Source organism: Citrus clementina, unplaced genomic scaffold (assembly GCF_000493195.1).
Source record: "Citrus clementina cultivar Clemenules unplaced genomic scaffold, Citrus_clementina_v1.0 scaffold_7, whole genome shotgun sequence".
Lineage (NCBI taxonomy): Eukaryota > Viridiplantae > Streptophyta > Magnoliopsida > Sapindales > Rutaceae > Citrus > Citrus x clementina.
The window spans coordinates 10,230,511-10,255,870 of NW_006262075.1; the positions used below are offsets into that span (position 1 = coordinate 10,230,511).

General features: G+C 32.2%; 1 protein-coding gene and 1 pseudogene across 1 annotated transcript; one reads left to right on the top strand and one right to left on the bottom strand.

Annotated features, from left to right (window-relative positions):
- The first annotated feature begins 659 nt into the window (after positions 1-659).
- Positions 660-4,197, top strand: LOC112096897 (annotated as a pseudogene).
- A 12,045-nt stretch (positions 4,198-16,242) lies between these two features.
- Positions 16,243-17,517, bottom strand: LOC18035996 (probable 2-oxoglutarate-dependent dioxygenase AOP1). Its single transcript, XM_006427066.2, has 3 exons — positions 17,144-17,517; positions 16,695-17,016; positions 16,243-16,491 (listed from the first exon to the last, which is right to left on the bottom strand). Exons 1-3 carry the CDS (start codon positions 17,515-17,517, stop codon positions 16,243-16,245), a joined length of 945 nt encoding a protein of 314 aa, XP_006427129.2.
- Positions 17,518-25,360: the final 7,843 nt, after the last annotated feature.

Below are 25,360 nucleotides of genomic sequence, written 5' to 3' on the forward strand. Positions count from 1 at the left end.
TTTCAATATCACTTAATCAAGCTTTGGAACATACTAGATCACACACAGAGTTCCCTTCTAATAATAAGAAATTTCTTATTTTAGTAAGCAACAGTATTACAGTATTCACTTTATAGTGAGTGACAATGCTGACTAAATAATCTATAATTTTAATATTATTCACAAGATTTTTATCACGTGTTTCGGGGCTCCCCATATACTAGGTACAAGTATCCATTAAATCATCCTCATATATATATATATATAGACACGTACACACACTATATCTGTCTTTCATATATTTTTCGCAAATACGATCAGTTTTCATTATTTAAGATTTTCCTCATTCCCAATATCCTATATGGCAGCCTGTATTTATTAGGTTGCATATAGCATATACGTACACACACTATATCTGCCATTGGCAGGTACAGTTGCATATAGCATTCTCATTCCTTAATTTTCATACCCATCTTATTTTATCATTAATTTTCGTTCTCAGTTTACTTTTAAGACTCACACGCTCTCACTATATAAATACTCTACAAACCATAGCATGTTTCTCATCTTATCATCCTACGTTTGCTTATAGAAACTACTATATGTCCATCATTAATACTAATAATCTTTTTTGGCTCGTTCGTAACATCAAATAAAATTACAGTCTTCTCAATTTCATCATGTCTTCAACACTATCAGATGCTTTTAGAGGCAGCCCTCTCAACCTCCAACACAAACAACTCGACTTTAACTCACTCAAAGAATTACCCGACTTATAAATATGGACACAACCCGATGAGTATCCCGCCGGCCACTCCTTAGCCTTAGAATCCGTGCCGGTTATCGATCTCAATGACCCTAATGCCGTTAACGTTAACCTCATTGGCCAGGCATGAAAAAGTTGGGGTGTTTTTAAAGTCATAAATCATGGCACCCCCACAACTCTTCTTGATAACGCGGTGTGTACAAGTGGGAGCTTATTCAATTTAGCCACTGAACCAGTGGCGGACCTACACGTGGGCTAGATCGGACTGTAGCCTACCCTAGTCCAGAAACAATTATTTATACCCCTTACTTTTTCATCAATTTAGTAAAATAATAGAGTTTTTATTTTATTTTCATATATGTTCCTAACTCAATTACCCTTATGCAAATATGTCCCTAACTCAATTACCTTATGTTTTCATCAATTTAGTATGACAATAGAGTTTTTATTTTATATTAAATATGTCCCTAACTCAATTATCCTTATGTTTTCATCAATTTTATATAACAATAGAGTTTTTATTTTATTTACCAATATGTCCCTAATTCAGTTATATTATTTTCAATTGAAGTTAGTAGCTTATTTTATAAAATGATTGAATTATATATTTATTGAATAGATTGAAAACATTAGGGAGCTAAAATTTTATTACTGCTTTAATTTATTTTTAAAAACTTCTAATTGTAAAAATATATGTCAATATAATATAACATCGTCACTAGTATTAAACGTACTTATAGAAACAACATATAGTAACAATTATCTATATTCCATAAATTTTTTATGTGAATTTTTAGATTTTATTTATTAATTATATTAACTAAGAGGACCAGTTAGAAAAACAAGTTTGAGTATTTTAAGGAGATTTTGATAGAAAAATCATCAACATCTAGTTCTTTAAATAGAGTTAGAGCGCTTGATAGATAAACAACTGCACCCAAATACTTTTTTGCTAAATTGAGTTTAGTTTATTATTGAAACTTTTGACCAATAGTACTTTTACCGTTTAAAAGGATGAATAAATTTTAATTATTTAATTTATTAAGTCTCGTAATTTAGTACTTCACTTCAAACATAAAAGTTTTACTTGCAATTTTAATTGATTGTAATTACATGTATTGATCTATTTTAATTTGAAATTCTTAATTGATTTTTTAATCCTTATATAATTACATGTTATTATAAGTTGTAATGTCAAATTCTATAATTGAAAAATAGTGCTTTCATATTTGAGTTGCCTTTTTTCTACTCTTTTTTTTATAATTATCTTTATCTATAGTACATATTTAGAGGGATAAGATTCTTGGTGTTCCTTCTTATTTAATGTACTGATTTCTACATATAAATTTTTATGTTCGCTTCAAAATATAAAATATAAAATTTAGGTCGGGGTAATATTAAATCTTGGATCTGAACAAAAGCTCAAAGTTGCCCGAGCAGCTGATGGTGTTGAAGGCTATGGCTTCCCAAGAATTTCTTCATTTTTCTCTAAGCTTATGTGGTATGAAGGCTTCACTATCGTTGGATCACCACTTGACCATTTTCACCAACTTTGGCCCCAAGATTATGGCATGCACTAGGGATGGCAAAATCCGAGTCCGAGTCCAGGTTTGGCCTTCCCAGTTCCGAACTAGGACACTAAAAGGTTGTACCGAACCTGGATTTAAACCCGATTTTTGTGACACTAGGTCCGGTACGGGTTAAACCCGGAATAATTTGGGTTTCCGGATTACGGGTTTTCAACCCAGATCACATACAAATAAAAAAAATCAAATACACTTTACAAATTTAGAAAATCAAATTCTACACAAATCAAATACAAAGCAATAAACCATTTTAAATTTACAGATTTTAAATTGCAAAGCAATAAACCATTATAAATACAGATCCATGACATAACATTCACAAAATATAAATCCATGTCTACAATTCAAAATCCCGATTCACGGATTTAGTTCACAAACTTCAACGATCGACGTCTAGTGAAGTAACGAACAACGGCTGTTGATGATATGATGACGATGAACACGTCACAACCGCGAGTGCGATTCGCAAAAGGCGGAGAAACGACAGCCAAAACCAAGATCACGATGGACAAACGGAGGCTGATGATGATGATGATGAACGTGAACATAGCAATGCAAATCGATGACGAGTGACGATGATGATTTGATGAAGAGAAGAACTGAAGAGAGATGAAAAGAATGATTGGATGAAGAGAAGAGAAGAGGTGAAGAGATAGGAGAAATTAGGGGGTTGTGAAAGTGTGAACTAAATTTAGGGCATTGGCCTTTTTCCCCCTTTTTATATTGAAAAAATAATTTAAACATAATGTTGAAATAAGGATACCCGGGTGCGCGTTCCGCATATGCGGGCTTATACAAATCCGAAACTGGACCCGCAAACGTCTGGGTTGACCAAATCATATCCGGATACCAGATTTATTTTAATCCGGTACAGGTTAAACCCGGCCCAGATTATTCGAGTTCGTTTGGATTCGAACTAAATCCTGGTTAAATTGTCATCCCAAGCATGCACTAGTAATTTAATCGCAAGTGGACGATCATGCACCGATGCACGTATAATTTAGAAAAATGATATTTGTTTAAAATGGGCACATGCAGGGCCACGGAAACGGCAGCTCCCTACTGCCGTTTCTATTAGTAATTAATGTGTAACAAAAAAAAAATAAAATTATAGGGTCAACTTTTCAAATGGTCTATTTTGTTAATAAAAATTTAAATATTTAATATATAAAATAGAAAAAATAGGTTTGAACCTCGTTAATTAACAACATTTTTTTTTACTATTTTATAGACTGCTTTGATATTTTGTATTATTCTATTTTATTATTATTATTATTATTTTTGTTTTCGCAGTAATGTCATCGAAGAATACAAGAAACTACTAAGAAAGGAATGAAAAAGCTAGCAGATAGGCTGATGTGTTTAAGTCTGCGTTCACTCGGCACAACCAAGGAAGACATCAAATGGGTTCGTCTTAGAGGTGATTTCAAAGATCATCCTTCGGCTTTAAATTTGAATTACTACATGGCTTGCCCAGATCCAGATCGGGCTGTGGGTCTTGCCGCCCAACCGACTCGAGCCTTTTAATCATTCTATACCAAAACTGCGTCAGCGGGTTGCAGGCACTGAGAGAGGTAACCGGGTGGGTCATGGTTCCACACGTTTCGGATGCGCTTGTTGCCACTTGCCAATGTTGGGGACTTGCTCCAGATAATTTCAAACGGGTTATACCCGAATGTACTCCACCGGGCTGTCGCAACCCCAAAGAATAGGCTATCCATTGCCTATTTCTATGGGCCACCATTAGATGTCCAAATCTCTCCAATTCAAAATCTAGTTGGCCGAAGTCATCCTCCTCTCTATCGGCCCATTACTTGGAGTGAATATCTTCGCATGAAGGCAAAACACTCACTTGTTAGAGTTTGAACTCCTAAAATTTAGGGTCAATTAAAGAAAATTGCTTAAATATTAAACTAGCTCAGTACAGCTAGTGATTATAAAATTTGTGTGTATTGGGCTTGCCATGATATGGAAACACCAAGTTTGAAGAATTTATTTAATTTCCCTGAAATGTTTTAATACATAGAATTTTACAATCTTTTTTTTAATTAAATGGAAAAGCAAATACTTATTCTAAGCTTATTTTACACCAAAGCACAATGGTTGCACAATATCAAGCATTAGCTACTAATCATACATCGCAAATTTTAAAATCCATAGTAGGTCTTTAATGCAGACTCAACTCTCTCTTGCTAGTTCTAGTACTGTAGAATTCATGAAACTCTATGTGATCAAAAGGCTTAAAGGGCAAAGGATGTTCTTCATCTACTAGCTCTTTTGGACAGTCTATTGTGTAGCTTAATTTCGAAATCGAAAATAATCTTGTTGAGTACCTTACCTCATTTCCAGCCGTCATCACATGACGGTAGGGCGAGTACATTCAACTATTTGTTCATGTCTGCAAAATAACACATACAATTTTCAAATAACATTAAATTAAATATTTTCCATACAATCTGGATATATTATAGAATAAATTTCAGATCACCTTTCTTGTGAAATAACAATCTTCATAATACCCCAAATTATTGTAAACTTCAACCTAACGCTAGTTTTGTTAAAAGATAAGGAAAAAATGGGGGTGGATTGATGAAATTTTATTTTGTCTTCTTAACAAAAATGGGATAAATTGAGGTTTACTATAGTTTTAAGAATAATTTGCAGATTATCATTTTACAAGAGAGTAAGTATTTGTTTAATATCTATATTTTGCGTTAAGTGGTTGTTTGGTGCTTATATTTCAAAAAATATCTTAAGACACCTCAACTATTAATAGCTTGCTTTTACAATAATACACATGTAACAATATTTTTGGTGACATTAATTAAAAAAATGTTAATTTATCAAATTAACATTAAAAGTAAATAAAAATTAACGTAATTTTTTTATTATTATTTTACCTTTAAAATTAATTTGATAAGTTAATTGTTTTATTAATAGCTTGCTTTTACAATAATATACATCGTTTAAGATGAAGGAAGGGCTATATGAGTGGCTTGTGATTTTATTCGAATTGTCAAATGTGCCAAGTACTTTTATGTGCTGAAAGAACCAAGTCCAACATATGTGGATAACTACAAAATGATTCCGACAATCCTTAGTGATAAGATGTAATGATGTGTTCTGTAAAAGAAGATTCCCTTGGTGCTGATAAGTATGTGGAGTCACATGTATTGTCTAGTGAGTCATAAAGTAAGATTCCCTAGTGAAAAGACAGTACTGTGTAATGTAACATAAAGTAGTAGTCAATTGTAAAATAAGATTAAAGTAAGATTCCTTAGTGATAAAGTGTAATAATGTGTTATGTAAAAAGAGATTCTCTTGGTGCTTATAAGAGAGATTCCCTAGTAGTGTGTTCATCATCAAGTCTGGTATTATTTTCTTCTCTACTTGCAATCAGAGTGATTAATAGCCTGTGATGTAACATAAAGTAGTAGAAAATTATAAAGTAAAATTAAAATAATATTCCTTAGTGATAAGGTATAATGATGTGTTTTGTAAAAGGAGATTCTCTTGCAGTAAAAGGATATTCCCTATAGGCACCAAGGAAACGTTCTTTTATAAAACAAATCATTACATTTTGCCATTAAGGAACCTCACTTTAATCTTTACTACTCACTACTACTTTAAGTTACATCATACAATACAACCTTATCACCAGGGAATCTTACTTTCTGACTCACTAGAAAATACATGTGACTTTACACACTTGTCACTTATTATTGGTAAGTATTCACCATTGCTTTCATTCGTAGGGTCCACTATTGCTTCCGCTTAACTTGTACCACTTCCTTCGTCATCCCATGTTGGGTTTTTGTTGTGCACGTAGTATTCTTCCTATTCTAAAAATTTTTGGTAAAAAATTTCTTCATCATCCATAGGTTCTAGAGGAAGAGCATCCTGTAATGGTTGGGGGTGGTTTGGTTGAGGATATCCACTCTTATCCTTGTTCATATCCTTCTTTTAAACCATAGTAGTCTAGCCATCATTTTGCCCATCCAAGAAGTCCTAGCGGTTCCCATGGTGGTGTTCTTTCCCCTACTATTCCTTGTGTTCGAAGCTAGTCATCATACTATCATGTTGCTTCTTACTCCCAATGATCATCACTATAAAGTTGTGCATTTTGTATCTCTTCTCTGTAAAAGAGTTCTAGAGTAGCCTGCACACTAAAAGAAAATGGGCTATGAGTATTGTATACGGGTTCTATCCTTTATACTTCTGCTGGGGCTTTTCTGGCATGTAGACATCCACTTCACATGATTTATGTGTCATCATACATGTGATCATATTTTACCACTTTAACTAGTGGTGGCTTGTCTCTTCTCCATATATCTCTTTGTTGCATGATGACAATGGTACGGTGAGTTAGGTAGTATTTGTTGATTAGCTTGAGTGTGAGGATATCTTCGAATACAGGAGCAAAGAGTCTGTCGAACTATCTTCCTTTAGCGTACCCTTGACTTCTGTAGATAAAGTGTGGTTCAAAGACTATTACTGCAGGATACAGATTTATCCATTACCAGTTGATATAATATGATAGTGATGATGCTTTACCTATCACATAATATTCCCAATTGGTGTCTTCATCAATAACATGATGAAACACTGTGGATACTTTGTATACTAGCTCATTTATCAGGTCTCTTGAATAACTTGAATTCAAGCTTGCTCAAGAGTGTCCATAAGCGCCAAGTAGTGTCATCAAAGCTCTAAGGATATTGATCATAATCAACTACCTTTTCAAAGATTACTTTCCTGATTTCTCCACGTAGTGTTGAGATCAATTATGGGATCTTCGGGTAACTTCCTTCTACATAAAGCCATTGCAGACCACCTTGCCAATTGTCAATCCAGAATTTCTCTTTCTTTTTTCCTTAGCAGCCCTAAAAGTACTTGTAATCTATTTCAATTACAAATAAAGTGAGACAAAGAAAAAAATAGAATTTCTTAATGCCTTTAATGACTATTGGAACTTCTTTCTTTGATGATGGGCAGTGATACTGAGCTTCACTAAATTATCTTAATTTATAGCCACAAATTCTCTTGTCTATTGGATTCTTCAATCAGTATTGCACCTTTGCAGAATGAGTTGCTCTTTGCTAGGAATCTGCAAAGGTTGAAGTGATTAACATTTTAGCTTTAATTCTTTTAAAGCTTTTTTTACTTCTGCCAACCATGGTAAAGATCCTTTTTTTTAGATGTTTTGAGATCTGACTTGTCAGCTTTGAAAGATTTTGAATATCATCTGTTGCGTAGTTACTAATACCCAAAAATTATTTTATCTGTTTCCTACTTGACAATTTATCAAGGAATTAAGATATTTTTTTGCAATGTGTAATTGTGGAATGTTGTGTTTATCTTTGATGTGAAGTCCCAAAAAATCAATTTCTTTAAGCCTAATTTTTATTTTGGATTCAGACAATGCAAACCATGATTATATGTTAGCTCTTTGAATTTTGAAAGATGTTTAGCATGTTCTTCTTTACTATTGCCGAAGATTAAGGCATCATCAATATATAACATGCAAAAGTTTGATATAGGCTTATACACTTTATCCATTCTATGCTGAAATTCTAACAGAACATTCTTTAGTCCAAAAGGCATTTATAATGTCCATGTGATACTACAAATGTTGTTTTGTGCCCATCCTCATCTTTTTTGCCAATATGCCAAAATCCTACATTTATATCGAACTTGCAATAAAATTTAGTAGATGCTATATTTTTTTTAAAGATTAGTTTTTCTAATATATGATACCTAATATCTTGGGCGCAAACATTCAGCTTCTTGTAGTCGATAACCAATTTTTTTTTTCTACGAACTTGCTCTGAATGCTTATTCACATAGAATGCTGGGTTGGCTTAATGGGACTAAGAAGGCCTGATAAGTTTAAGGTCTAAAAATGGTTGGATCTTCTATCAGCATAGTTCTTGATCATGGGGTATTCCTGAATGAGAAGTTGTTTAATGTGGCATGACCCATCCTTTTTTATATGGGAGTGAAACTAAATATTTACTCTGAACTAGAACTTATTTGGTATATCTGCATAGCACTACAAAAGTTCTTTTTGCTGAAGTTCAAATTTCTGGACTGGAGTATTTTGAATTTTTCCTTTATCACTCATATTAAAGATAGATTGTTGCTCAACTCAAGGCACTATAAAAGAATGAGACTTTTGGTCAATAAGATTGATTATCGTATAACTAAACCCATCGGGAGAAATGTGAACGAGCAATGAGACTGTAAAAATCTAGACCAAGCAATAAATATTCTCTTATTTGGTCAAAAGAAAAAAAAACTATATCTTTTGCAAAAAGGAAGATTTTAAATAAGTTTGGCATACTTATGGCTGTAGAATTGATATCTACTTACTGCTGTAAAGCTGACTTGTGTAGGAACATGATAACTTTTAGGCAAACATCTCTCACGAATAATTGATGAAACTGCTCTGGTATCAATTAAGGCAGTAAGAGTAATTTGTTTGTGTTGTGAGAGTTGGAGGATGACCTTCACATATGGTCTGAATATTGGTCTTGAGTTCATCACAAAATCAACAGGTTGTTCTTTATGAAGAGCGAATACTGGTTCATCTTCTCAAGACTTTTTTGAATCATCAGATCCAATGGGTGTCAGACTCCTGGGATTTCATGTTAACTGCCAATAATGTATTTTCATTATCATTAGATCAGGTATAATAGTCATCATAGAAGTCTTGATCTTCAATCATCTATAGGAGCTTTGTAGGAGTTTTTCTCTTGAATTTGCACTATTTAGCATAATGTCTCTTTTTTTTCTATAAATGAAGTACCTTCCTCATTGCTTTGGAAAGTTTTGCCTTTTTCACAAATCGATACTTTCGTCCCTTGTATGGTTTCCAAGACTCTTTCCGTTTGATGTGGAATTTCTTCTGGTATAAGGATAAAGTGCCAGAACCATGACATCCAAACTTGTTAGGTTTTTCATTGCAGTATTTAAATAAAGAGGTTTTCTTTATCTACTTTATGTGCTTATTGAGTTCCTGATTTCTGCAATAGTTCTGAATCAGTTCTGTTGCCATTTGGTACAGCTGTGCTAAACTAAAATTCGATAGGTTTGTGAGTCTTTCAGCTTTGAATTTTGCTTCAATCATTTCTACTACTAGATCGGCATATTGAGAATGAACGTTCTTTTGATTGTGTCTGTAGGTTTGTTGAAAATGAAGTAGAGACACTCTTGCTCAATACAGTATTCTTCAAGTTCTCTAATATCACAACATATGTTTTAGAAAAACGGTTTTTATGTTATTTCAATTTCCCTTGCTCCAATGCTCATAAAGTCTAGAGTTAGATTATCCAAAATAGCACTACAAGGATCTTTTCAGTTTAAAAGGTATTCTTTTTTCATCCGAGTGAAAGCATTTCCTCACTATCTCTTCAATGATCTAGTAAAACTTGTTATGAGTCGTCACATGGCAACCCGTTTGGTAATGTATAGACCTTTTTGACATTCTCCTTCATATGATGCTATCATTTACTCTATATATGCAAGCATATCTTTAGGTTCAACGTTATCAATATTCTAGAATGTCTTTAATGTCAAAGCATGGGGGATTTGTACTAATATTTTCCATTCTTTTGCATGTTCTGTTGGTGGTTCTTGTTGTTGTTGTTGTGATTGTTGTTGCTGTTGAGACTGTCGTGATTGTGGCTCAGTTGATAATGATACTCCTGAGTGTTCTCAATTGTTTCACTAAATCCAAAAATATCATCCGAGTTTTCTACTTCATAGCAAGCAGCTTTTGTAGGCCATGGTTGTACTGGTGGTATTTTATAATTTCTCCAAAATGCTTAGCTGTTGTTGCCCGAAGGACTTTCTTCTTAGATATGCACTGATTTACAAGGCTTATCATTTTTCCAAGAAATTTTCTTTTGCTGCATTTTGTAGTACTCCTGGTAACATTGCAAAGTTCTCATTCTTTCTTCATTACTATCTACTCTTGTTCTTTTGAGCATAGTGATTCTCCTAGGGAATTCTTGTAGGTCTGAAAATGGTTTGGTTGTGAATCTCTAAATTTTGCGAGACTCCTTGGTTTACTTTCACAGTTCTTTTATATGTCTACAAGTTGATATTATGAAGCAATAATTTCTTCTAATGCTTTATTTTTGTTTTAAAGCATTTATATTGCTCCAGTTGATGGCCTTTTCTACGGGTCCGAATTCAGTAGGATTTATTTTCTGGACTATCCACTTCATTGTTCCATAATCATCAGATATTCTCCTTAGGGATTCTTCACCAATTTCTGGGGCATTGATCACTTAGATTGGTCCCATGAATTTGGCTAAACAATAACTTCGTGGCATACATAGGTAAGACTCTAAATGTTTTCCTTTAATTTGAAATTTTTCACACGGATACAAGGGTTTTGTTTCTTTGGGAAAAGAGACTGATATTCTTTCATCCGTCAATATCCACCATAGGGTCTCTTGTATATGCAAGGGCCTGTTATTTTGCTCATACTCATTGATCATTTTGGTGGAAAAATCAATTCGTTTTGTTTGAAAGCTTTGGGTTGAATGATTCTTCCTTTTTCAGCAATAAACTTGGTGATGTAAAGGTTGTTGTAGCTCATAAAAAACATGTGGGTTTGGACTTTGTAAGCCATGATATGGTGAATTGCAAGGGCTGGCTTATTTGGTTTCATGGTTAATCTATTTCACTAGATTAAGACTTTGATGGTTACTAAGAGAGTGGGTTTATGCAAATCTAAGGTGAAAATTTGGTTCTACCTGGATGATTACGTGTCCCTGGTTAAGCCCTACTTCCACTACTAAGAGCAAGGCCTTTTCAAAAGTTTGTCATTTTATATTGAGGATGGCTAGAAAGCATATAACATTCTTGCCTCTAAGAAATAGTAGTTGTAGCTTAACTTTAATAGCATCAGGATAAAATCCTTTGTAACCTTTATTCCTGTATCTCTTGATATTCTGCGGAGAGAGAATAAGAAGATATGTTTCTTGAACTAGAGGAAATAGATTGTACAAAACTTTAGAAGATTTATATACAAATTTAAGTTTGTGTTGTTTAATAGTAACAACAAACTTAATAAAATAGATCATGGTTTTTACATCATAAAATTTATAAGGGTTTAGGGAATCTAATCTGAAAGGTTAGACGGCTTTTTGATTATTTTCTTCTTAGGTCTCAAAGTGAAAGTTTATTATAGAGGAATGAGAATTTGAAGAAGAAGAGAGAGCTTCCATATTAGAAGCATGTATCTCATACTGAGTTATATTCTGGTTGTCTATAGTCCTCGACTGCCCTAATTGTGGGTCTTATTATTTAGGAGGATACACATCAGACTTCTTTTATTAGTGATAAGCCCAAAATACACAACTCTCATTAACCTAATAACTAGTTGCCACACCTTTTAAAGAATCTTTTCTATATATCTTTAGGCTAAATAACTTGATCTGGAAACAAGCTTATTTTAATTTCCTAAAATATTTATGATATGGAAGATCTGATTGAACGGCAATCATATATCATACTTTATTATAAAAAAAAAACTATGAAAGACTCCCTTTGGGACTACTAGCTCTGATACTAAAAAAGAATATTTTTGGAAATGTATTTTATTACAAATAGAGAAGAAAATGGTACCAGACTCGGTGATCGACAATAACATTAGGGAGTCTCTCTTATAGGACACCAAGGGAATCTCTTTTTACAAAACACATCATTACGCCTTATCACTAAGGAATCTTACTTTACAATGCACTACTACTTTATGTTACATCATATAGTACAACATTATCATTAGAGAATCTTACTTTATGACTTATTAGATATTACCTGTGACTGTGGTATATTTTGATGATATTTTGGTGTATTCTGTTGATGTGGTGACGCATTTAGAGCATTTGAAAATGGTTACGGATGAATGAAAATAAGTTAACCAGGTTTAATTCTTCTCTTGATTATAGACCACTGAGGGTTACATCAATATATTGATGTATTTATAAGGTTTTAGTGATGCACTATGTATACAATATGAGGATAAATACGAGGATATAGTACATAAAATGAAAATACTAAGATAGTAAGATATGATCATTTGTGGCTGCTACAAGACAAAATGTATTATTTGATTCTTTACAAGTGGTATGCGTAGAAATATACACTTAAAATATATAAAAGCTTACACATTAAGCAATCATTGTTGGGTTCCAGAAATTAACTAAAAACCATTGTTGTAATTGAAGTAATAATCTCTGTGTATGTTTGTGGACAAATTAATTTAAACTGTGATTTGTGAATTTAATTAAACTTGAAGAATTGAATGAGATCATTAAAACATATCAACAGTCTTTGGATGAATTTAAAAGTAATATTCTATTGAGAATTTTTTCCTCTTTTTTTAAAGTGTATTAATATTCAAATAAAAAGAAAGTTAGGCAAAATACTGACATAAACAAAGATAAACAATTATCAGTACCACGATCAATTAACATATTTAATTAATGTTCCAATCTGTAATTTTAAAGTGCGGGAAAGTTTGAAAAATGCATTAATCGTGTGGTTTAAACGTTTTAAGTTTTAAACTTTTAAAACCGTACGATTTTAAAACTTTCCCAGACTTTTCCCGCACTTTAAGATTTTAAATCAGAAAACTACTATATAAGTGTGTGTAGCTTTTGTCAACATTTTATCTTTTTATCATTTGGAAATAAATAAATCTATAATTGAAGTGAAATTAATAAGAATTTTTTACGAACAACAAACACTTTACTGTAAATTAATTACCCAGTGCCCAAAAAATATGAGTGGGCGAGGTATGAGATTCTACAAATGCTGGCTGCAAATATTGGGTCCTCCGAATGGACAACTAGCATTGCCAAAATATATCGGAATCCCCATTGGATAGCCTGTGATTTAGTACTTTGGGCCAATAACATTTGGGCTTAGGCTTGAGCTCCCAGGACTTGAAAGCCACTCAAATTTCTGTGACAAACTAGGTGCCCTTAATTAATTACAGAGTTAGTGATATTTAACCACTTCAATATCTCTCAGCAGCCCCCAATAATTAATTTTATGTTAGTTCTATATTTTCCTTAGTTAAAATTTCTAAAATGGATATATCTCTTTTCTAATCTCTTTTTACTATAAACTTTCAGTCTCTTAGTAGATCTTTAGCAATTGGTAGGCCGGTAGCAATGGTGTAATCACATTTGTAAAGGTTAACGGGTTAGCCATTGCTGCAACCATAAAAAGAAGCCTTGCCATCTGTCGACATAAGGAACACCAAACAGATTAACTTTGAACCCCTTCTTTGTTGATGACAGTTACCAAGTGCTTAAAGAAGTACTAAATTTTGCTTGGATTAGATTAAAGTTAATGAGCAGAGTATTGGAGGTAAACAAGTGAAGTGTGTGAAAAATAAGAACAGGGATAAATTGGAGACGTGTGGGGTATATTGAGCTCCTAGGCCTTCAAGGCCACTCAAATTTCTGTGACAAGCTGGGTGCCCTTAATTAATTAAGTACTTCGCTACCGCTGCCAAAATGAGTCCACTTGTTGAATGATAGATAGTATCGTGGATCATAGAATACTAATTAGAGCGGTAATATAAACATAGGTTACATTTGCATATTGAATTAATATATTTCGATTTCTAATCTAACATATATTTTAAATGTGCTTGCTAAGTGGTCCACAACCCTAAGGCGATCCTGCTTTTTTTCATATATATTAAGCTTGTGCAGGTCACGATCACAATTTCATGTCATCAACGAGATATTAATTAATCCACAAAAAGAAGCAGTTATGAATGATTGATTGTCACATATTTCATTAATTGAAAAAATAAAAGCAAAAACATATATCTTTCAACTTGTTTGGAGTTATTAATGCGTCATTTAGGTTTGGATTAATACATGATAAAGGCAAAATTTTTGTTTTGGTGACTCTTTTGTGGTCCTTTGAAATAATGTTCTTTCAGGACCTCAATTAAATTTCAGCAATAGTATTATTAATTTAGTTCTCTCCAATCAACCGCCAAAATCAAAATTGATTTTCGGATGAGATTTGAATATATTGATTGAAAAAGAAATGTTATAACAACATAAACGTCTCATCATCTGATATATCATATTAGGTGAGAGGTCTTTTATAATTTATATAATCAAGGGGCCATTTCATTAAAATTGAATAGAAAACAAGAGATGAAAATAACTTTAGTATTCTTCCCCTTCTCAAGTCCTATGATAGAGAGATGCTGCCTAAATATTGCCTGAACAATTTTAATTCAACTTGTACTAAGTATAATTTGTTTATGCTTTACTTCTTTATCAATAGCTTTTATTTGTAATTATCAATATAATTACCTCGCACATGACAAATTTTTATTTATGTCGCCATGTATTTTTTACTATGATCTAAATAATATTGAAAGAGATTGATCGAGATGTCACATCCTCATAGAAATTCAGGAAAACAAAATCAGTTACATTATGGTCAGAATCATTACTGAATAAAATCGAGATGTTAATTTATGGTTGAAGTTTTTGACTATGTTGATGAGGGGCACCGGCACATTATGATCCTGGAAATATGATCTTAAAACTTCTCAATCAAGACCATTGTGATCAACAAATCAAGTGTTTTGAATCATGTATATATGGAAATAGTTATTGCCATTATGATATTTAAAATATGACAAGAACCACATATTCATTACTGAGATCGATTTGTTTCTATTGAGGTTAAAAATTTGTTGTGTTTTTCATTTTATTAACTTGCAATTTTTGAGTAGTAACTTCATCTATAAAACTTATTAAACTTAAAAGTAATGCTCTAGTAGTAGTCTTAATTTAATCTTATTTTAACATTCTCTTTCACGTACATGACTCATTTGAGCTCGTCCCGTGGATGTAGTACAAGCAGTCAATTTAATTGAGAACCAATCACTAAACTTTTAGGTCAAACTAGCCTTGATACTATATTGAGTTACTGGTGATAAGTACTTCGGAGATTGATTAGTCTGTAAACAATTGGTCTGGCTTAACTAGCTAGCTAGAGGGGATGCAAAAGGCGTATACCTGAGAGTTACTGTTAATATTTCCTAATATATGCTTGTCTTGATAAATACATACATATGTATTAGTGATTGGTTATTAACAAAATAGAATATAAAAGAAGGATGGACTGTTCAATTTTAATTGTTGGATTCAAGAGCTTGTTGCAATTTTTCAATAGGTCAGGACACTTAACAATGGAGTTTTGAAGTAAAGAATGCCGTATTCCTTTGAAAACTAATTGGTATTCAGAAATTAACATTAAACCATTTAATTTTATCTTTTTTGTAGTTTTAACGTGGTTGCCGGTCCCTTATAAGGCCAAAATTGATTATAAATAAGATGCGTCAAGAGATTTTTCGAAACTTAGAGAGGATCGTAAATCACACAAAAGGTTTTAATTTACTTCATAGATTAACGATTAGTTGTTAACAAAACTTAGAGAGGATAGAGAAATTTTTTGAACCAGGAGAGCAGCATTATGATGCTATAGATCCAAATTATTCTCTGCTTTATTGCTGCTTGTAGTATGAATTCGAACAAACTTTTAAAGTTCGTAATTTGTTATAGATGTAAGATTTTGATATGTAGTAAATTTTTTTTGGAATCTTATATTATCTTCACAACGCACAAGACATTTTTACAGAAGTAACCTGAAGAGGAGGGGGGGGGGGGGGGGGGGGGGGAAATGGGGAGGGGGAGACTGTTAATACACTTTAAAAAACCAAAAACCCTTATTACAGAAGCTTATAGCTTGAAATGACACTACACTTATCACAGAAGTACGTAATTGGCACCCACATATAACTATTGAGTATGACACGTTTTTTTCTTTGGTAGAGAATTGAAGTTCATCAAATTAGATGCCGCAGTAGGCTTTCATCATGTTGCGTTCTCCCTTGTTTTGGTCACTATTTGATAGATAGAATTGGAGGAGTCCAGCATGATCAAATGGCTTATATTGTAATGGATGTTCATCGTCAACTAGCTCCTCCGGCGTCTGTATCACCCCACTTAGGAATGAAAATAAGCCGAGTGCATATCTCACTTCTGGCCCATCCACAATCACTCTATGATAACAAGATTTTATCCTGTCATTGCTCCAAGCCTACGCCAACCCGAAAAAATTGTGTTAAAAAAATTTAATTAATTGTTGGAATTATATTTCTATATACACTTATGATGATGAATGTTTATGAATTTTTTTGGTTACTGTTTTAACACCTCGATGAGATGATGGGTTTTTAAATTCATATATCAAGTTATCAACCACCCAAGATGAAATGTCTTTGATAAATGATGTTGGCTCACCATGCAAACGTCGCCGGCTATGATCACAAAAGAAGAAGGCGAGGGCTCAAAATGAATCCACTCACCATCTTTAGTTCTCAACTCCAAACCCTTAACATGATTTGAATGAAGAATGGACACCAAGCTCTTGTCCGTGTGACCCTTGAAAGCAAGATTAGTGGTGTCCGTCTGCGATTTTCGGTATTTCAAGAAACGGAGAAGGTAAGTGGTTGATTCCTTTTGAGACTCATACAGTTTCTCTACGCCATAGCTCTCAAACAACATTTTCATCACTAATTGCTGCAATTCTGCCACTATGTTTGCATATGTATGAGCAACTTCACTGAGGGCCAATTTAAGTATTAACCAACCAACAAGCAAAATTAGCACAAGGTTCCGATTAATGGAATTATAAAGGATAGCAATTTAATAATAATAATAATAATTAAGAACCATTAATTGTTAATTACCAGAACTGATAATTTCCTTGAGGCCACATGAGGCTTGTGAATTTTTCACATTCTCCACGGTTCGTTGCATACTCAATGCCCATGCCCTCATGAAGTGGAAACGCTGATATTTTGCCCATGTAGCCATGAGCAGGCTTAGGGTTAACATTTTTCATTTTAGTTTCTTGTGGTAGATCAAACAACTCTTCCAGGGAATCAAACACTTTGTTACGAAATTCGGGTAAGAGTTTGTCGTATAATGCGACAAAGCAACCATATTCTTCAAGCGCAAGCCTGATTTCATTGCATGCTGTTTGCCATGAACTTGAACCAGGCTTCAGGTTTTCTTGAGACAGATCTACAATGGGAAGTTTTTGAGCTGCTTCTGAACCCATCTTGGCTTTAGATTGTCTTTGCACTAAGCAAGAAAGTTTATTGGGGTCAAAGTTGACAACTCTGGGAATGGGATACACTACTAATATTGTTCATAATTTATACAAATGTTAGGGACTGACATATAAAATAACAAGACAAACCAAAATATATTGCTTTTGAGATGGATGGAGTCTGATAGAGACTTGATTAATTTTTAGTAAAAGGACTGCTCTTCAGAATTAGGTGATTGATGAATTGCCTCAAAAAGCCTTCTCTTCCCCCTCATCATCCTAAATACGACTGGTTGTCTATACATGCTTGTATTATAGACATTCCCCTTAAAATCAAATCATCTCATCACTTTTTGAGCTCAAATTATCAGAGATCATCAATCGTACGATGAAATTTTGTTTTTATGACTTATTTATGCATTTAACAGGAAAAAAAATGATGATGTGAACCTTTCATCTATTTTTTGATGATTATATCGGTCGATGGTTCTATATGTACCATATATAATCGAATTTAACTTTTGCCAATAAAATGGACCACCTTTGGCCAAAATTTTGAAAACAATGTTGATGCGACCTTCCGTGTCTAAAATTAAAAACTGGCCTCTTTATTTTTTAATTCATATGAACTGTGATTGATTGAAACTTAATTATATTCTCTTATGATATTACTACAAGGAACAATGATGAATTATGCCTTTATTTTCTTGAGAAATCGCTTTCCTCAGTGATGCATGCAATGTATGAGATAATGATAATGTCTGTTCTGTCTTTTTTTTTTTTTCCTCTTTTCTGAACTTCTTATATGTTATTTTAAGATAAATGATTAATCGATTTACGTTAGCTTATATGATTAAATAAAGAATAGATTATATACCATTAACATTATATATGTTGAATAATGTACTTATGGTATCTTGATATTTAATAAATTGTTAGGAGAACAATTTTTTCTCATTTAGATTAGTTGTAACCCAATTCCCTCCTTATCTAGGGTTCAAACCACAAACCTTACCCATAATTTAAATTGTTAGTGTATATATGTTTGTATATGTGTGCGTGCATGTGTGTGTGCGCGTGTATAATTGTTATTTTTGAATTATAGTTTCCTATTATGTAACTTATAAAATCTATAACAATCATGTATCAAACATACAAGGACATAAATGTTAAAACACCATATTTAAGATATTTTCATTTATTAAAAAAAAATTTAACACTTATAGTTAGACATAAAAAAAAAAAATTAAACATGTCATTCAGACATCTGCATTCAAACCTATTTAGATTTTAGCCAAATACAAAGCTATTCAAATTTAAAAAAGGAAAAAAAAACACTAGCTAAGACTAAGAGTGAACTCATTGTCATTTTCGGCTTAAAATCTAAAGCACTATAATAATCTATAGAACACTTGATGTAGTTTAGAAGATAAGTTGATTTTTATCACACACTTATTTGATGAATAACTTATAATATTTTTAATATTTTTGTAAAAAAAGTCATTCAAAATTTATAGTTTACTACACACTATCAACTTTTATTTCATAATTGTTCTTTTCCACAGCAACAATTGTGTTTTTTAAGCCACATGGTGCCGATGCAAAACAAGGCATAAAAGCATATGTGTCCTCATTTTGGTCACATTTGATATGCCAAACTAAGACCAAAAGTGACTATATTGGATTGAATTGGATAAGACAAGATTGGGCTGGATTATATTTATTATTGTCTTGTGTTTTTTGTTAGTACATTATAGGATTGATTAAATTGAAAATTATTTTGCTTATAATAACAAATTAATAAATAAAATTTTATTTAAATGTGATGTATGACATGCAGTTACCATATCCAAAACATAGATGACATGTCATAATGGGAATAAAAATTGTTTGCCTTGTGTTTATAATTCGGCATATAGTATTGGTTAGATCTGGCTTTCCTATTTCATCCTTTTTGTTTTTCTGTTTCATAATATATATGGCTGTAAATAAGAAGACTAGAATAGGAACTTTCGGTTATGAGTAATAAAATAATACAGAATAGAAAGAGTTGTTTCAATACATACATCATGGTAGAAACCTAGTAACTAATACATAATAATCACACTGCATCACAATTCGCTTATGCCCTCAACGATTAGGGCCATATGATCAAATTGCTTTCGACAATTAAGTAGATTTTGTCTGAGATGCATAATTTTTAGATACCACAAAAAGAAGTGATAGAACCATCTGTTTTCTTTCCCTCGTCAGAATCATGGAACCGAAGGAATTCGTAAATATCGAACGGTCTATAACGCAAAGGGTGTAATTCATCAACGAACTCTTCAGGTATATGTACGATGCCCCGATTGAAGGAAAACAGTCCCATTGAATATCTTGTTTCATGTGCATTTATGATAACTTGATGCTCACAAGATCTTATCCTGCCGTTACTCCATGCCTGGCTTACACAATATTAACACTAATCAGGGCCTACTAGTTTGGTCATGTTTTGGGTCATTATTATTGAAAAGAAATATGTTTCGTAAATTAAAAATCAGCAGAAATTGATCAATTTCACATTTTGATCAGGATTTAAGAATTGAATTTGAAAGAAAATTTGATAATTTACTTAATGTTTCCTTAATTCTAGTGTATAAGCCTATTCTCCAAGTTTCTGCTTTTAAAAAAAGTCCTTTGTTCTATATCTTTCTCTTTTAAAACATAAGTATTCATTAATTTTTATCTGTTTCATATTAGATTTTCATTATATAGAACAAAAACAATACCACTTTACCCTTGAAAAGAGAGATTCAACAGCTCTGAAAGTACTTCTATGGATGTTTAATGTAATACTTGAAAATTAAGTAATTAGTCCAAACTCTAGAGAATGAAGGAGAATTTACCCTTTGAGAAATAATCTAGTAACATGCTGTGAAAACAAGTTTTTGAAAAAGGATATAAGAACTTTACCAAGAGCCCATCGGCTGCCATGATCACGAAAGATGAAGGAGATGGTTCCAAATCAATCCACTCGCCATCTTTTGCTTTTATCTGCAAACCATTGATATGATTTTGATGAATTATAGACACCATGTTCTTGTCCGTGTGAGGGTACAAACCAACATTATGCTCATTGATTTCCGGTTTTCGATACTTGAAGAACCGGAGAAGGTAGTTACTCGTTTCAATGTGAGAGTCATAGTACTTCTCAATGCCATAGCTCTCCATGATCATTCTCATAACTAATTGATCTACTTCCACTATTATCTTTGCAAAAGAATGAACACTTTCACTAATTCAAAAAAAAAAAAAAAACAAATGAGACAAAATTGGATCAAATAAGATATTAGAAAATTCAATGACCTCATTTCGTTTCATACCAGAAGGGAGGATTGCCATTAGGCCACATACGATCTGTGAAGCTTTGAGTTGCCGTGAGATTAGTTGGATCATCGATGGCCAGGGATTCGTAGAGAGGGATACCGGTGTATTGACCAAAATATTCATGATAAGGCTTATCGCTGGTGTTTTGCATTTTGGTTTCTATTGGGAGATCAAATAGTTCATCTGCTGCTTTAAAAATTTCATTGTGAAGCTCTAATGGAATTTTATTGTAAATTGCTTCAAAACAGCCGGTATCTTCCATGGCTTGCCGGATTTCATTGCATGTCGAGATCCACGTACTGGTCCCTGGCTTCAAGTTTTCATTGCACAAGTCTACGACTAGAATTTTTGGTTGTGTTTGTGAACCCATCAAGTTCGAGATATAGATGTATTTGTAGCATGTTACTATATATAAAGGAAGAGTTAAGTAGTTATAATAAAAGCAGAACATATAGTAGCAAACATTAATGATAAGATGACGAATGAAAGTCCATGGAGATCAAGAGGCTTGATTAATTATTTTGACTTGCCAAAAGTGTCATAGTGATTATAAATAAGGCAAAAAGATCAAACGTTAATAAACATGGAAGCTTTCGTTCTTTTTTTTAAAAAAAAAAAATATTACATTACAAATTTACAGGAACTTTAAGATTAACTCTATGATGACAAGGTCTAAATATCTATTTATGTTCAGACTAAGCAGATTCTACTATTAAATATTTGAAATAAATTCAATGCATGTTGAAGAAATGGAAATAAGCTAGTTTAAATAGCATCGGACTACACAATTGAGTAATAATACAAACATGTCATAATATTTTTTGCTGATTTATAAAAATAGTAAGGTAATAAGTGGCATATATTAATTTTAATATGGAAAAATCTGATAATCTCTCTAGAATTAAATGATGCTAACTAACTTCGATGTACAGTTAATTAATAGCTTGTATAATATAAACGACCTATTTATTATCTCAATTATTGCATAACATTGCTCTATAACGCGCAATGGATGTTACAAGATACATATATGTGTGTATGTGTTTATTAAAATTTAAATTGATTGTTGAATATAATTGTCATGGCTCTCATGCCTTTTTCTTTTTCTTTCGCAAAATACATAATCCTAGGTGATCATGCCTTGAAAGAGAAATGTTATAAAACATGTCTTGAAAGAGAAATGTTTATAAAACAAAACTAAGTCCTGTTTTCGGCGTCTTAACGGCTAAATAAATCTTATTGTTATATTGATTTGGGCTTTTTTTTTTTTAATAATTCTTCACACAATAGTGAGGCTCAAACCTAGGTTCTTGGTTTTAGGGAAGCTGCTTCTTAATATTGGAGTTAGAATTTGGTCTTTACTTATTTGAACTTTCATGTGATCATATATTATTATATTTTTTTTATTGAGCCCAACGGCATCCCTAATTTCTTTCTCCATCCAATGAGTGGAATTCGAATAGAAAACCTCTTGATTTTAATATAAATAATTTTACTAACTCAACTAGTTGGCACCCAGATGACAACTATTATTATGACATGGATGATAACGATTGAAAAATTGGAGAAAAGACTCCAGGAGAGTGGTAAAATTATCAATTACTCAAAATTGATAATCTATAGGAAGTCCTTATGAACATCTTATTGTCATGTTTACTTGCATACCCGTCAACGCAAATTGAGAGGCGTCAAGACCAAGTGAAGTGCAGATTGAAAGGGTTTCGATTAATTGAAAAACAAGTTTTGGGCAGAAGCTACTGTAAACAACAGAAAAGTTAGAGACCTTTATATAGCGACACCGATTAGCTTCAAAACCCCGTTTGAATGAATATAATCAGCATAATCAGGATGATTAATTGGCTTATACTGCAGAGGAACGTGTATTGTCCGATCGTAAAATGTGAACAATCAAGATGACTACATGAACGGTTTTGTTCGTTGCTCCATATTAATGGCTTGTAATGCAGAGGAACATGTATTGTCCAATCATGAAATGTGAACAATCAAGATGAGGAAATGAACGTCAACGCGAATTTGGGCTTTGTCCTTCCCCTTATCTTTAATTAAAATAAAATATGTAGTATTTAAAAAAAAAGCAATGTTAGATATCCAACATATAAGTTCCAATTTGAGTCCCAATTGCTATGACATTCATTTATTGGAATGTGGTTAAGTAATTTTACTAGATATAAAATCCATCATCCAATAAATGAGTGACATATTGCATTGGGACTCAAGTTAAAACTCAAATGTTGGGATCCCAAATATTATTATTAAAAAAATATTTTGTAGGCTTGAATTATAAAATTATTTGTGTGATTTTTTTTCTAGACGCGCTATAGCTCTAACACTAACTCTTATGATTCGTTTACTTTTTGGATTAGGGAATTGGAATTCAGAATCGAAATCATTAACGACGTTTACTTCGCAAGATAGAGGCGATAGTCGGAATTAGAATCAGAATCATGAGGCCCACCACAATTTGGGAATAGAGAATGGAGAATGAGAGATTGATTCCCATGGGTGGTTGGGAATGAGTCTCCCATTCCCTAAACTTCCAATTTACCCCCATTTACATTTCAATATTCCCAAAATGCCCCTTAATAATAAAAATAAATTTTAATAATTAAAATTTATTATTATTATTGTTGTTGTTATTTTATTATTAGTGTAGCAACAACACAACAACAATAATAATGTCATTATTTTTATTTTAATATTATTTGAGTAATGATATAGCCACAAAATCTTATACAAATTTATTTTGTACAAACTGATGTGGCATCATAAGATTGGTTTAATTAAATATCACTTGCCCCACATGATTTGTTTTTATTATTTTATATTTTCACTCAACCAATGAATTAATGCCACGTTAGTTTGTACAAAATAAATTTATACAAGAGTTTGTGGTTGTATCATCACTAGGGATGGCAATGGGCACCGCCCGTAACGGGTTTGCCATTACCAAACCCAAACCCGCACAAAATTTAAATTACCAAACCCACCCGCAACCCGCAGCGGGTTTTAATTTTTTTAAAAAAACCCACCCACCCGCAGCGGGTTTTAACAATTACCAAACCCGCAATGATACTTGGCAGATTTTTTGCGGGTTTTCGTATTTAAAATCACAAATGTTTAATATATAAATTTATAAAATAACTTCAAATTCCATATAACATACTCAATTTTATATTTAAACAATGTAAATGAAAAATTAAAATTTCAACATCAATCCAACACAAATTCCCAAATTTAAGTATAAATTACACAAATCTATTTAAAAAACACAAACTAGTATCTAAAAATAATAATTACATTTTATATTATCATTTAAAACAAGCTCCGAAAGAAGATATTCATTTCATTCACCACCATAAGCACCCATATAACACAATGCCTATAATAATAATTAAGATTAATATTTTCAAATACTAATTCGAAGGGAAATGCCTTTAGTTTTCTTTAGGTTATGACTTTAGAATGGGAAATGGACCACATACACACATACACAATTTTGAACCTTTGGCTATTTGGTAATTTGAATAATGACATTATTTTCTTTATACATTTTTAGATTTAAATTAAATTAAAAATATTTGGAAAAAATATTGTGGGTTTGGTGGATATCTATGCGGGTATCCACTGGATATAAGATTAATACCAAACCCACCCGCATCCATGTGCGAGTTTTAGTTTATAATACTAAACCCGCCAACAACGGGTAAAATTACCCGCAGCGGGCGGGTTTTGGCGGGTGGGTTTGGGCGGGTTTGTGGGTACAATTGCCATCCCTAATCATCACCCATATTATTTTATTCAAATTTATTAATTTTTATCAATTTATTCGTTATTTATTATTATAATTGTCATTATTATTATTATTAAAAAAATTAAGTTTATTATTTTAATTATTATTAACTATTGTTATTATTATTTTGATTAATATTGTCATTATTAAAATTTATTATTAATAATTTTATTCTTTTTTATTATTACTATTATTATTATTTTTTATTATTTTTATTGTTTTAATTAATATTATTGTCATTATTATTAAGGACTCTTTAGTAATTTGTAATAATTTTATTCATTTCGATTCCGATTTTTATAGTTCAAGTAAACAACTTATTTTAATTCTCACTCGCTATTCTCATTCTAACTCATTCTCATTTTTATCCACTTTGATTTCAGCCCATTCTAATTCCATATTAGTAAATGCACCATTAGTAAGTTGGGATCATTTTATGATATGAACTCACCTAAATTTTTAAAAATTTTATTTCACTTGTGTACCAATGATAGTTTATGGTTAATTCATATTTAACTGCTCTTACATTTGTATTTACTAACCATCTATCACTTGTATTTACGCAGAAGAAGTTAATGTGGACTGCACTCGTGGATGAGTTTAAAATCGTATAAAATCTCATGAGCTTAACTCTAGTCAAAAGTTAGTTTATGGATTAAAAATTGCCTCAAA

Coding starts and splice junctions, on each gene's coding strand:
- LOC18035996 (XM_006427066.2), bottom strand. CDS start 17,517: ATGGGTTCAGAAGCAGCTCAAAAACTTCCCATTGTAGATCTGTCTCAA. Junction 17,017..17,143: donor CAAGGAAATTATCAGTTCTG/GTAATTAACAAT, acceptor ATTGGCCCTCAG/TGAAGTTGCTCATACATATG. Junction 16,492..16,694: donor TAGCCGGCGACGTTTGCATG/GTGAGCCAACAT, acceptor GGGTTGGCGTAG/GCTTGGAGCAATGACAGGAT.